Genomic DNA, 15034 nt, shown 5'->3' with positions numbered 1-15034 from the left:
TCCTGTGGCACTCAGTGGTGCATCTAGGAGCAATCAGTAGCCTCTTTCACACTGCCGTTTGCAGGCAGTGTGAAAGAGGCTACTGATTGCTGATTTGGGCGTGTTGGTCATACACAGGTCCTTCACTCAACTAAATACAGAGAAATGTCCCACAAAGCAACGTTACAGGACCGAACAAAAGTAACGTAGTAACTGTAACTGTCTTTGGCAGCTTATATGAGGAAAACAAATACCACAGCAGTACGTGGAGAAGCATCTGTCCTCCTGTCTGTCCTACCGACTCTTCGTCACATTTCTGCCCGAAAAACAGCGTCTGTCACCGGCAAAAAACTTTAACTCACCGAGTGTTTTTGATGAAAATAAATCACCGTGACCGTCAGCCCTCCGGACCGAGACTTCACCAAACATTCCCCCAGAAAACAGCCTCCGTCCCCGTGAGTGACAGAGTCAGACAGCGTCCTGTTTACTGATGGTGATTATGTATAATTATGTAATTTAGCGCGAAAAACTTAACTCCGTCACTTTCCAGGATGTTTGGTGGGTCAGGATCTCAATCACTACACATTATAACAGCATCTATATGATTATAAACTGTCCGCGGGTTTAGATTAACAGGGGAACACCTGGGAAACACCGACGTCATCAACATGACGTGTACTGTCACGCCTCTTTAGGAGCCGCAGCGCCGGCTTTCTGTGTGAAACCGCTCCGGAGATAATGCGGAGAGGCTGTTTAAAAACGGCTAGTCTCTGGCTGAAGGTGCTCCTCTGTTTGACCAGAGCGTTATGGAGAGGGTGAGAGCCATTCTGCAGTATCGCCCGCACCTTCGACAGCATCCTCCTGTCTGACACTGCAGTCAAAGAGTCCAGTTCCACCCCCACAACGTCACCGGCATTTCTGATCAGTCAGCTGTACTCAGTTTAAGTAGCTTACCTCAGTGCATTTACTTAGTAAGCTTTTTGTGTTGTCGTATTCAATTTCATGTTGCTCTGGACACAAACTTTTAGTCTTGCTGTGTACCTTGTCTGTAAACTGTTAGCTCTGTCAGCTCTAAGCTGTTGGGTCTCATGCTGTAGGGCTCGAAACAAATGGCATCGCATTGTTCTCCCACTTTGGATGACAGAAAACATACTCATAATGAGCAAATGATAAATTAAACACACTACCTCTGACTCAATTTGAGCGTGGCTTCTCATGCTGTGTTGGCGTTAGGTATAATCACTGGCTTAGTACCTTCCAGTACTGTCTTCTCAGTCAGAAGTGGCTGGCTGGCAGCACTTAACTAATATGTTGGACTGGTTAAACGAAGAGGGTGCTGGAAATCTGTATTGCTATCGACAGAAGGAGAGCAGCCAGTGAGCAGCAGAGTCCTGTGGTGTGTGCGGCTGTTGCATTTAGCAGCGCATTGAGAAACTGTTTTTATGTGAGGGATTGGCTCCTCTGATCAGGCTTTATAGAGACCACCAATCAAACTTTTCACAGTGTCGGCTGATAACGATCAGTGTCCAGTTAATTGGAGCACCCTTAGCCTAAATATATTTTATAATTATTTCAAGGTCATATCGGCCCAGCCCTAGACATACAAGACATACAAAAACTGATGTATACAAGAGAAAGAATCCAGTCTTTGCCCCTAATTGAAGTTGTTGTGTTTCAGGAGGAGGAGTTCTATCTGGTAAAGTGGAGGGGCTTCCCAGAGTCAGATAACACATGGGAACCCAAGAGGAACCTCAAATGCCCCAAACTGATGAAACAGTTCCACCTTGACTTGGACAAGGAGCTGAGGCGTCACAAGAGGCGCTGCACCCCTAAAAAGCTAGATAAGGAAGTTGCCTCCTTTCTGACCCAGAAAGCCAAATTCCGGCAGACTCTACAGCGCTGGGAGTCCCATTTGAATCAGACTCGCAACCACCCAGGTCGCATTTTTGTCATGAACGAAGTGGACTTCGAAGGCCCGCCAAAAAACTTCACCTACATCAACAACTACAAAGTAGGCCAGGGCATTGTGTTGGATGAGATGGCTGTGGGTTGTGAATGTAAGAACTGTTTAGAGGAGCCAGTGAATGGCTGCTGCCCCGGGGCCTCCCTGCACCGCATCGCCTACAATGACAGAGGGCAGGTACGGATCCGGGCAGGACAGCCTATATATGAATGTAACTCCCAATGCAGCTGTGGCCCCGATTGTCCCAACAGAGTGGTGCAGAAGGGCATCCAATTTGACCTGTGCATCTTTAAGACAGAGAATGGCCGGGGATGGGGTGTCCGCACACTTCAGCATATCAAGAAGAACACGTTCGTCATGGAGTATGTGGGAGAGGTAAGACCTGGTCTAAAACAACTATTTTCATGATCAGCAAAGTCAGTCTGCCTGTCATCTTTAAATTTAGGCCTACAACAGCTTTCTAACGAACAGAAGGCCAGGTAAAACAGACCAAACTGTGCTGAAGTTCACATGAATGGTCACATGACCACAAGTTATATTCATCTCCCCCAAACAGAAGAAATAATGTTATGTTAAAATCATCAGGTGGCTTGCAGATTTGTTTAATGACAAATGGGGTTGTGCAATTGGACAAATATCCTGGCTTTCGGCAATAAGCTTAGTCCATCATTGCTTTGTTATTTTAGGCAATGTTTTGGGGACTGGTCTGCTTCCAAGGACACAGCCACTTAAATCTACTTTGTAAATACCAAACTCTGAACAAATAAACTGTCCTCCTGCCTTGCTGATCTCAGCATTTTTTTTTAAGGTTTGGTATCGGTTAGAATAAAGCTGCAAACAGGCTGTACATCCGAATATTTTACCACATGTAAGAATGAAAATGCAAACAATGCTGGTGATATATATTTTATATACATATCATCCAAAACCTGCTTGAAGGCCATAATTAAACTTGGCTGTCATTGGGCTTTTGTGCTCCCTACAAGTCGGTGTGGAGATGCAGTTTGCAAACTTTTTTCACTTCATCATTTTCAAAATATTTGGTAGCTCTCCGCTTAATTAATTAAGAATAAACATAAAGACTAGTAGTGTATTTGCTTTAGATTAAATCATTTTTGACCCAATTATTTTGCACTGAAATGAATTAATTCAAATGAATGAATTAATAAACACACTCGAGTCTGGCTCTGACAGCGTTTTGCATCACGTGCATCTGCGCAATATAGTAGCCGATGATTTCTGAAAAAACATACTATGTCAACTAGTGATATCAGCACAAGAACTGTTGAGGAATATTTTGACAGTTGTTTTTGTCATGTTATAATAATTGACAGACACTATCATTTCGCTCTGTGTGTGTCCTCGGATGCTGCCATTGCGGGCAGTTGCGCCTGCAGTTATGAAACGATTATTATACTAAAACATTGAAATATGCCAATTCTGATATGTTCATATACTTAAAATGGACGGAGCACCTAAGGCAGAAAGGTCAGCTTACCGTTTTTAGGTGATATGCCATGTTTGTAGTCGAGCTGTGATATACAAAATGTTGTTTGCAAACTTTGCATTCGACTTTTTTTCCATTTTCTATTTTTATAAAATGCTGCCACACTGCTGATGTCTTTGACATGGTAGAATAGGAATGACTGTAAATGAAACGCTTAAAAATAAATAAATATTTAACAAACCACCGGACCTAGGCCTTCTAGTACGTTCTTCAATCTGTTTGTCTGTAGTGGGTTGGGCCAAAGTAGTGAAAACAAGGGGGGTGTTCTGAAGACACACTGTTACCTGTGAAACAGGGGTGCTCTGAAAACACCTCCATTAGCACTTGGTACTTCCCTCCTGATGAAGTCAAATATGCCATATGCAGGACACACAGCATTGGGATGGAGAGGACCCGCTACGTGTTTACGCACTGCCATAGCAGCATGTAATTAACATGCCAAAAATCGACTAATAAATCGACTAGGAGATTACAGCTCTACTGTGAACTGTTACATGTTTTTTTTTTTTTTATCCCTCGCAAGCACAGTTCCAATTGCAGCGGATGTGGTGCGCTAACATAAATCTCATCAAGTTATGCAAGAGTCTTGCTTTGAACTCTTTAAAATAAAATTGGAGATGCTGTACAGAATAAGCAGCCAAGCCTTCCCTCTGTCAACTGATGACTTAAAAATTGGGTCATTGACCGAATCATAGATCATTTGTGTTGATCGGGAGCCCCACACATCGATGCACTCGCATCTCTAATTTGAAAAAGGAAAATCTGATTAATTTCTGTGAATCTTTACATCCGTACTGATTGGTTAATTTTGGTCCCTAGCCATAAAATTGGTGCGTATCTACTATTCTTTAGTGTGTCACACTCATTTAATCAAGACTGAGATACAAATATTGGATCAGACTTTTCATGAAATCCAAAAAGGGCACCTCAGGTAAACTAAAAAATTGAGCCCATCAAGTGAAACATAGGATGGATGTATTGCAGGGCTCTTATATTGCTAAGAGGTTTCTATTTTTCTAGACACTCACTGTCCATGTTTAGGCAGTGCTGATGCCACTTACAATCTCTATCAATGCAGAGTTGTTCATAATCATCAGAAATCGGGCTAACAGCCGATATACAATGATAAGACTTGGTGGTGCGAATGATTTACCACCCAACACGATTGAAGCGATGACATGAGAAATCCCAAGAACCAATTGTTTTGAAAATACGTGTCGGCACTGCACAGCATAGCTCTTATCTATCTAAGCTCCATTCAGGCCAACAGCCCTGACAAAGCTGAGAGAAATTTCTTCGTTTTCGGTTCATACTGACGTTTTTCGACGCCATTTTTATTTGTGTCAGTCGCGCTAATAGACATCATTGAAAATGTATAACTCCATGATCAAAGTCGTCCAAGTAACGCAATGCAAATATTTTCTTTATGTGTGGTCTGACCACAGCGTTAGCACGGAGCAATTCTCATTACTCTATGTGATGCGCTATGTTGTAGTCAGAAGTGTTTAACTGTGGACTGCAGTTAAATGCAACAAACACACAAGTAAACAGGCACAAGCAGTGACCAGTTGGTGGAATAGTCCTTAGTACCAAGACTGAGACAGAATTTTTCCTTAATTCTCTGTCCTATGACCTTTCTCTAAACTACAGTTTGCAAATTGCAGTAACGTCCTGTCTTACCCTCCAGATCATCACAACAGATGAAGCAGAGAGGAGGGGTCATGTGTACGACCGCCAAGGCTCCACATACCTGTTTGACCTGGACTATGTGGAGGACGTGTACACAGTGGATGCAGCTCACCAAGGCAACATCTCCCACTTTGTCAACCACAGTGTGAGTGTCTTCTCTACGTACAGAATTTACTGGAGGCAACTTGGTAAAACTGTCTGTTGGCAGGACTTGACTTTGAATTTGGCTGTGTAGCAATAACTGTTATAAGACTGGGCTTTTTCTGCTGTAGTATTGCCCATCATTACATGATGTTTTTGAATGAGACACTGTCAATAATTAGTAACAATGTGATTAAACAGAAAATAGAAGTCAGTGCAAGCATTTACCTTCAATCTTTTTCCTGTGTTTGAGAATATGTGGATGAATCATACTGAAGGAAATATTTGGTTGTGCATATATTCACAACATATTTCCCTCTATGCATGGAATTCTTTAATGTGAATGCTGATTCAGAGACATAGTATATTTTCCATCTTTTTAACTATATACAACTATTGCCATCAGCGGCTAAACTTGCACTCTAACTTTACAACAAACCTTAAAATATTCCATATTTTAAAAATATATTCTTACCATTATTCAAAGTTCTTAACAGCCAGCAATGTGCATGTAGTGTAAGCTCTTTGAAAATCTTTAAAATATTTCACATTTAATTATTCATGGTTTTATTCAAAGTTTTCACAGCCAGCAATGCGCAATTGGCTTCAGCTTTTCAACAGCTGCAAGTTCTTCAGAACTTGTCTTCTCTAGTTTACATGTATTATTGGAGTCTTTAAAAGATCACAGTGTTTCCCCTATGTTTTTTTGTTGGCGGGGTGGTATCCGCGGGATGGGGGGGTGGGGGTTTCGTCCGGCTGAAAATGTTTCCGAATTTCTGAATTAAAAAATAAAATAAAATATTTATAATATATATATATTATAATCTATTTAAAATTTAGCCATCAATACAAGGCCAGCTGACTTGCTATCTTGCAAGGATCATACAAGCTGGCTAACATAACATAATAATAACAGCTGTTTAAAGTTTTGTTCCGATTAATTTGGCGCTACCCAAGCCAGCCGTAGTAAGTAACGCACTTCTGGTAATTTTCACAAAAATAAAACACCCGTAGTCCTTTAATTATAAAGATAACCATAAGGATAGAATTTGCGCTTTTATTTTATAAACAGGAAGCGAACCTCCCCTCGCTATGGCTAACTTGAAACCGCCGTAACTCTGTTTTAAATTCCGCTATAGCGCTGGTAACATCAGGTTTTAAAGCTTTTTCATGTGAGAAAGTTGCCGTTTAGTTCCCCATTGTGCCGCCAGTTTATCCAAATAACGCTTGTTTGCACATTTGCTCCGACGTGGTGGGAGAAGTCCAGACCAGCCGCACCTGTAGCGGAGCAGCCCAGCCCGGGTCTGCTGAGGTGATCTGCTGTCAAAACTTCACCGTCATACCGGTAGAAGAACACGAGCTGATTAATTTACCTGCAGCTTTTTGGAGATTAAACACAGGCTGGATAGCTTCATTTCGTAAGATAAATGTAGGTCTCATAGATGAAAATAAACATCTGTGGCAGCTACGTTATCTTATTTGAATGAAAAGTGTAAAATGTAAATAGCATTCGACAGTGTGCAGAGAAACAGACAACAAGCGCGGGTTGGCGCCTAGATTTTTTCACGTTTTTCAAGGGGGGCGGGGGCCCGCGTTGGCGGGGCAGGCCGCCCCTCCAACAGAATGGTAGGGGAAACACTGGATCATCATCAGCTCCTGACACGCTCCTGACTCCTTTTCTTCTTCAGTGCAACCCCAACCTGCAGGTATTCAATGTGTTCATTGACAACATTGATGAGAGACTCCCAAGAATTGCTTTATTTTCCACACGGTCTATCCGGGCAGGAGAGGAGCTCACATTTGACTACAAGATGCAAAGTAAGTGTCATTGATTCTGCAGATTTAAATGTTATTTTAATACAAAATTTAACAGGATTGAATGACAAATGACAAATCACAGGGATACATTTCAGAATCTAGTCCTGTGGAACTGTCTATTCTTAAACTTATGCACTGTCACTTTATTATGGTTATCAATTCATCCTGGTTCATTACAAAATAAGTTAAAGGGATAGTTTGGTTTTTTTGAAGTGGGGTCATATAAAGTACATATCTATAGTCGATCTGTTTCCTACCGTAATCACCGATCAGCACAGCCTCAGTTTGAAGAAGTAGAGAGCCGCTCCAGCCCAGATGCTCAGCTTTGTACTGCAGTGAACGGGGTTCAGCGAAAAAGCGAAATTAACCACCAACAACAAGGCTCACCTAAAGTTTTTTACATCAGTTCAAGTGTACGTTGTATAGGTAAAATTCACACTGCTTTACATTGCAGTCAGACTGCGCTTTCTTTTGGCACTACATTTTCTCAACCGCAGAACCCCCGTATCCTTACGCACTAGCGTAACTTGGCAACAGCTGATCTGCGAGCGGCGGAATACAGCACGAGGCCCAGCTGCTGGACGATAGGTTTACTTTCGATAAAAACGAAACTTAACTCTCCGTATCCTTCCGCATTAGCGCTCATGCGTAGGGATACGGGGGTTCTGCGGTTGAGAAAATGTAGTGCCAAAAGAAAGCGCGGCCTGACGGCGATGTAAAGCGGTGTGAATTATACCTATACAACGTACACTTGACCTGATGTAAAAAACTTTAGGTGAGCCTTGTTTTAGGTGGTTAATTTTGCTTTTTTGCTGGACCCCGTTCACTGCAGTACAAAGCTGAGCATCTGGGCTGGAGCGGCTCTCTGCTTCTCCAAACTGAGGCTGCGCTGATTGGTGATTACGGTAGGAAACAGATCGACTATAGATATGTACTTCAAATGACCCCACTTCAAAAAAACCGAACTATCCCTTTAATAACTTTCTTCAGAGAAAATCCAGTGACATTGACATCTAGACAAAATACACACACTTTATATAAAATATAATTTCTTTACATACAAGTATACATATACTACACTCATGATGTGAAGGGCACCACCATGTTCACCATGCTTCTACCAGCTGTCTGTACGGTGGGGATACATCTGTGAAGGGATTGTGTTCACACAAAGTTAAGTTGCATTTTAAAGGTTGATAACACCTGACTTTTTAACTGACCCTTATCTAACCTCACTCCTGTTTGTTCCCAGTTGATCCAGTTGACACAGAAAGCACCAAAATGGACTCTAGTTTCAGTCTAGCAGGACTCCCCAGCTCTCCAAAGAAGAGGATTCGAGTGGAATGTCGGTGTGGGTCGGACTCATGTCGAAAATATTTGTTCTGACATGGGACTGCTGGGAACACAACACCTCTGTCCGTTAAAAGTTGTCGAAAATTGTACAGATTTGTATATGAAGTTTTTTTATATGTGACAATGAAATACTTTTCCACAGGTCAGTCAAATCAAATTTATGCCAAGAGTTTATAGAGCTGATTTTAAGTGAATTGAAGACTACATCTGTGAATTATTTCAGTACTTGGTGATTAATGAAATCCATGATTTTAAATATCTTTCTCCGTCCATTCAAATTTGCAAGACGGAAATGGATGTATGAGCATGTTTTTAGCCCATCCATACAGGGTGCAGTAACAACTTGAATGACACTCAGTAGAGTACATACCTGGGAAATTAATCAGATTCGGCACAAAAGTTATTGTGTTCTCTTCTGGTTTGAGATCCATCCTCCATCCACGTTTGGTGTAAATCCGTTCAGTAGTTTTTGTGAAATCCTGTTGAAAAACCAACCCACCAACAAATGGACACAGGAAATCATGACCTCTTTGGTGGAGGTAATTTTTTGTTTTACTTAAAGTCAAATAGGTGTTTGTTACTGTGTTGCTGTCCCTGCTCTTAAAATGCTTTCTACAAGTACATGCCAAGGAGTTTTCGCTAAAGCCTTTTTCTCATCATTAAATGGTAATTCTGATTTATTATAGATCGGGCTTTGTTTTCCAGCATCACATCTACGAGTGACACGTTGTACTCATCATTTACTTTCTGAGATCTGAGAACACAGCCACACCTCTAAAAAGAAGTCTGATGGTTCAACAAACCGGGCAGGTTAGAAACAGGCCTCCATGTTAGTCAGCTTTATTTGTAGGAGAAAATGAAGGTGAAGAGTACAATTATGACCCAAACCTCCATCATAGTTTACAGACTCACTTCCTGCTTCAACTTTGACTGACTGTACTAACTGTAGTGTACTTGGCAATGGGGGATTTGAGCACCATTTCACTCAATTCTTACTTTCAGCCTGACCTTTGAATGACGTGGTTCAATCTATTGATTGTCAGATTTCAACTATGAACTTGATATGTGTAAAGCCATAACTGATGGAAATGATGGACAAAAGTAAGAAAATTAGACCCAAATTGTAATAAACTGGAATAAAAAAAAACTGCATATTTTTAATTGTCCACCTCACTCCCTAACATTGTTGTAGAACCCTGTGTGTGAACATTAACAGTGTCATTGTCAGACTGCTAGCAATCAACTCTCTTTAGTATTTTGTCACTTCCTGAGGCGGTCATGCACTTATCTCAAAGGCTCTGGGCACTTTTATCAACATGATGGAGCTGAAAAGCAGCCATAGTCAGTGCTTTGACTTGCACATGCCAATTGAACAGGCTGTGGTTCTTGGAGTGAAGTTTCTATGCCTGATATTTTATCATCATACACTGCTTTCTATATATACTGTCTTTCCAACTGTTTCCCATGTTTTCATTTGTTCCTCTCTGCCTGTTGCGTTCTCTGGACTTAACTGAGAATTTTTAATTTTTTTCCCCTATTATTCTTACATTTACATTTTATAATTTGTAATTTGTAGTGCTTTCAGTTATACTATTATACTTTCAGTCCTATCACTTGTGTGTCATGCCCCTGCCTGTTGATTTGGCTGATTTCTTCCTCACCCCCATGAAAGTGTAAAGTTGTTGAAGTTTTGTAGTCCATAAAAGATTTCTGGAGCGCCACAGCAAAATAGAGTTGCAGCATTCTCTTAATTCAATCAAGCCTACGACAGTTTTAGACTCACCTGCGTCAGTTGCTCTATATTTTAAACCAGCCATAACTATTTATCTATAATTCAAGCTGACCAGAGCTAACATCTGCATCAAATTATACTCACTCATAGACACAGGCCACCTTAATAAACCTGATTTTTGTTTCATCAATATCCATGCATTATTTCCTGAAAAATTTACAAAAATGTCTGAAAAACATGCTAGCTCATGATGTTAAAGAAAGTGAGAAAAAAATCGTGGATGCATCCTTTAATCCAGATTCACACCAAATCGTGTTTGTTCCAGGCCAAAATCCATCTGCCATCCGAATTTCAGGGAAATAAAGTCGTTTTTGTTTAATCCTACTGACAAACCAACGAATACACAAACAGACATGGGTGAAATCATGGCCCCTTGTTGGATGTAAAAATAACATACAACTGAAGTTTCCACAACCACCGCTATCCCATACTGATTTGAATGGACTTTATTTACATACTTGACGAGGTGTGTGCTTTAAGCTTTGCAGCTAAGATTTCGGTTTGAAGGCTGTAAATAATGACTTGTTAATTCAATCTTGGATCACAGGGCTTCTGGAGATTCTTTTCTTGGACTACAGCTGAGCCCTTTATGTTTTTATTTCTTTTTTTGTTGTTTTTTTTTAACATTACAAGCCCCCATCTACTTCAGTTGTTTTGGAGAATTCTGCCAAGCTGTTTTGCTGTGAAGATCCAGAAATGTTTTGTGGGCTATGAAACTTCCCCTGACTTTCTGTCAGGTGATTTTCATTATTCGGTGAACTTGTACCTTTAAGGTATGCTTTGAAGGAACTGCTTGTTCATTGTGTTGTTCTAATATTGAGTGGAAATGTTTCCAGCTGTTCTGAATGTCCACACTGGAAGGTGAGGTAAACGCCTGCCATGATATTCTCCTGTATCCCACTGCCTTTCTTATCAGAATTGAATCTGCCATTTGCCATTCATACAAATGATCTCATCAAGGTTTGCACTCACTGACTTCACATTTGAGGTGACAGAAAATTGTAAACAGATAATATTTTCACAAGTTTAAAAATGTTCAAAAATTCACTATGGGAAATAGATCCAAAAGACTATCAGAATTCAATAGGTAAAACTGTTTGCATTGCCAAATACAACCAGCGACAAGTTAGAAAGTATTTTTCTTTTGTGATTATGATAAGCTTAAAGGGCCAGCTTATCATAATCAAGTGAAGTGAAGTGAGAGGGGTCTAATTTCTTCTTCTATCAATTTTCCTTGTGACTGTACATTATGTATTTTGTTGTCAAATAGCTGATTATTTTACAGTGTATATTTGAACATTTTAGAAGTTAGTACTTCAGCGTGGGACTTTCTTTTAGGTGGAGAACAAAACCAATGTAAATAAATGGTTATAAAGGTACTGCATGCTTTCATATTTTTTTTTGTTTAAATATTGTTTTACTAAATCTTACATACAGTAGGGTCCCTATGTGTATGTGTGTGTGTGTGTGTGTGTAATATATATACACACACACACACACAGGGACCCTACTGTATGTAAAATTTGGTCAGGGTCACCAATTCTGTGCTGGCGTCCAACTCCAAAGGAGGCAAAACAGTCCCAGACTTGAATATTCCCACTATCATGTTTCACTGGGTTTGAAACACTTTGGTATTATTATATCTCCTTATATATACCCCTCTTTTACTGCCATATATATCTAACTTGGATTCTTCAGTAAAAAGGACTTTTTTTCAATCATTCACTCTGAAATGCTGGTATTTCTTAGCCCACTCCAAGCCGTTGACCTGGTTTCCATCCTGAGAGGTGGTTCATAAACTACTACTGATCCACCTAGACACTACAAGACAACCTTCTTTTGACAGGACTTTTGCTGATTGGAGTCTTGTGTTCATTTATTTAATTATGTATCTTTGATTAATGCGTTTGTTTCTCTAAGGGAGCTAAGTATGGAGAATTGATCTTCTGATGGTGTGGTCACTTTGGTTCTGCTGAAGTGTGCGTTGGATAGACCTTATTTAGTTTTTGCAAGTAGTCTGAACATTTCATCCACTGCCCCCTTAGAAACCTTAAGTCTAGCCCTGATTTTTATTGCTGTTAAGTGTGCAACACACTTTACCACTAGATGGTGCTTTTGACCAGCTATAGTTATTCAGTAAATGTATAGTTTGCCTTCCTCCTGTTATAATGGTGGTACAATACTTGTTATTTATATTTCTTTGTACTGAATAACTCAAAAACAGTAGGCTGTTATAACAATCCCACATCAATCTGCCCCATATCAGAAAAATGCACAAACAACTTACAAAATACTAACTTTATGAAAAAAAATATTATTAACCAATGTGAGGTTTTCCTGACAGCTTCAATCGTTCAGTTCTTCAGGCTGAAGTTGCATAACCCTGAGATGAAACAGACTAATTGATTGTTGTATGTGAGCCTTTGATTGTGTCCAACATCATCACTATTCACTACTCCCTACCCCCTCCTACCCAGGGAGTTCTACATAGAGGACATATCGGTCAAATGAAAAGACAGCTTTAAGCACTGCTCAGGTCAACTACAAAGCGTTATGATACTGTAAATCTCACTATACATGCAAACGTACTATATAGTCTACTATGTAGAAGTAGTTGGTGATTTTGGACACAGCCTTTGCTTCCTTGTTCTATACTATGTTTACTACATGTAACACGCGCACACACACACACACACACACACACACACAGATACATACATATTTAAAGCTCTCATCAATTTAACATTGGGTGTGAGGCGAAACATTGTTAGGTAAGACCAGAAAATCTGAATTTAGTTGGTTTGTATATCTCAGCAGAAAGTCTGGGTTTGGTTGTTATTGAGGCAGTAACTGATTTGTCTCTAGGTGTATTATCACTTACTCTGCTTCATTTTCCCACTATCTGGGAAAAGACTGGAAGAAAATCAATGGCTCAGTAATTACGCATCAAATCTGGCTCAGCACAAATTGGACTGATAATGCCTGGTTTTCTCACAAGATGGGTTATTAACTTCAAGAGATTTGTTTTTTATGTTTCGTTGCAATGATGTGTGTTGATTTCTTCTGCAAGCTGTTCATAAATTCAATTACAATCTGGATATCACTGTTGAACTAAAGTAAGTTATTAGCATGATTAGCATAAAAGAAGGAGGAAGTCTGGCCTAATTCTGCTTAGTGATGGGTTATGTCAGTACTGCTCTGAGAGCTCCTTGGATGTAAACGTAGGCTGGAGTGGTGTTGAGTCTGTCCTTAGTAAAAGCCAATCATCTCACCAGAACAGTGTCTGCCTCATCTCATGTGGCAGGGATTGCTTTGGATTTGCTGGATTTGTCGAGGATCAGGACTTACTGAGCTCCAAGTGAAGCAACACAGGTGGTTGATGACAGCAAAAGGTGAACAAGTCAGATCAGCCAGACAGCTTGTGTCTGGGTCAAATTAAACCGCAGTGGTAATTAGGAACAGTTTGAATGTCCTTACTGAGAGATGCATAGTTTAATGTATGCATGCATTTCTTGATGGCTATATTCAAGTTAATTAATGTTAAATGATGGATTCAGGATTTTTCAGGCCTTCTCATGGCCTTATGTGAACTCGAATAGTTTGGTATCTGGAATATATCTCGTCTTTATAATGGATGTTACCAGATTCCTTCCAAATGCCACTAAATTGAAAGAGTGGGGAACAAAATTCATAGCCCCTGTTCTGTGTAAAATGGAAGTTCCAAGTTCAGCTGATGTCGATATGATGCTCCAGCTGTAAGACTTATTCAAATCAACAGCCACTGGTTACCTTATACTTTTGCAAGACTTACACAATCCTTTGGTGTTCTGTACAGCATCTAGCATTACTACTGCTGACATATTTTCATACTTGGTATAGTATCTGGCCCTGCAAACGTTTTGATTTTATCCTGTCCACATTCTGAGGTATGATTAGAAACTACCAAATGTTCACTTTGTATGAAGAAAGTGTGCTCACTATCATTCAAAAAAGCAGATGTAAACACTGAAAATAAGGATATGCCCTAAAGCGGGAGTTACAGTATAACCTGAAGCACTGAAAGGGGATTCATGTGGATGTTCTTTGTCACATATTACTCACCCCAACACTGTTGTGGACCAAGTATGATCTGACTCATCGAGGAATGGACACAGAACCTCTGAGGGTGTCCTGTGGTGTCTGAGACCGCCCTGCTGGCAGATCCCTTGACTCCTGTTGACTGAGGGGTGAGACCTCCATGGATTGGACTTGTTCCAGGATGACCCATAGGTGCTCAGTCAGCAGAGCCGTATCTTGCTATATGCGGACTATGCAGGTACATAGGGCCCCCCGCCGCACCACTAGGGAGTGACCTGATACAAAAAAGGTTTGAAAAGTACCTGGCAATTTTTTTCGTAGCACCTCCGCTGAGGTTTCAAGCGAGCCAAAGTGATACGTAAGCCTGCTCTCTACTGCGCCACGTTGCTATGATGACCAGTTCAACTGAGCGATGAGAGGCGAGGCGAGTTGCGCTTAGCCCCCGACGGTCATTCCAGCATGACATCAAAACCAACCTATTCATCTGGTTTAGTTTAATTTATTGACCTATAGAGGATCCCAGTTGTTTACCTTCTATTATCATTTTCTATCAGTTCAACTTGCTTGGGTGGGTCAATTTAAGATGTTTGATTTTAATTTGAGAGCGGTTTTCACGACTCTAGCCTGTTCTCCTCTTAAAATGTAATAGATTGTTGCATCTTCGTGGACCACCTAAAAGGGTTAGGAATCTATCCATCATAGTTTGACAAAATAG

The 15034-nt window shown here is 40.5% G+C and overlaps 1 protein-coding gene across 1 annotated transcript in view; it reads left to right on the top strand.

Moving 5' to 3' along the window:
- suv39h1b (SUV39H1 histone lysine methyltransferase b) overlaps positions 1–9588 on the top strand; it is a 16807-nt gene extending 7219 nt beyond the window's left edge. The window contains exons 3-6 of the mRNA XM_030422592.1: positions 1658–2317; positions 5137–5283; positions 6968–7097; positions 8350–9588. Coding sequence (XP_030278452.1) covers positions 1658–2317; positions 5137–5283; positions 6968–7097; positions 8350–8483 — 1071 coding nt within the window. The 3' untranslated portion in view covers positions 8484–9588. The remainder of the gene's footprint in view (positions 1–1657; positions 2318–5136; positions 5284–6967; positions 7098–8349) is intronic.
- The last annotated feature ends 5446 nt before the right edge of the window (positions 9589–15034 follow it).

Source organism: Sparus aurata, chromosome 7 (assembly GCF_900880675.1).
Source record: "Sparus aurata chromosome 7, fSpaAur1.1, whole genome shotgun sequence".
In the NCBI taxonomy this organism is placed as follows: Eukaryota; Metazoa; Chordata; class Actinopteri; order Spariformes; family Sparidae; genus Sparus; species Sparus aurata.
Note: the sequence above shows the minus strand (reverse complement) of the source record. Positions and strands in the feature narration are given on the sequence as shown.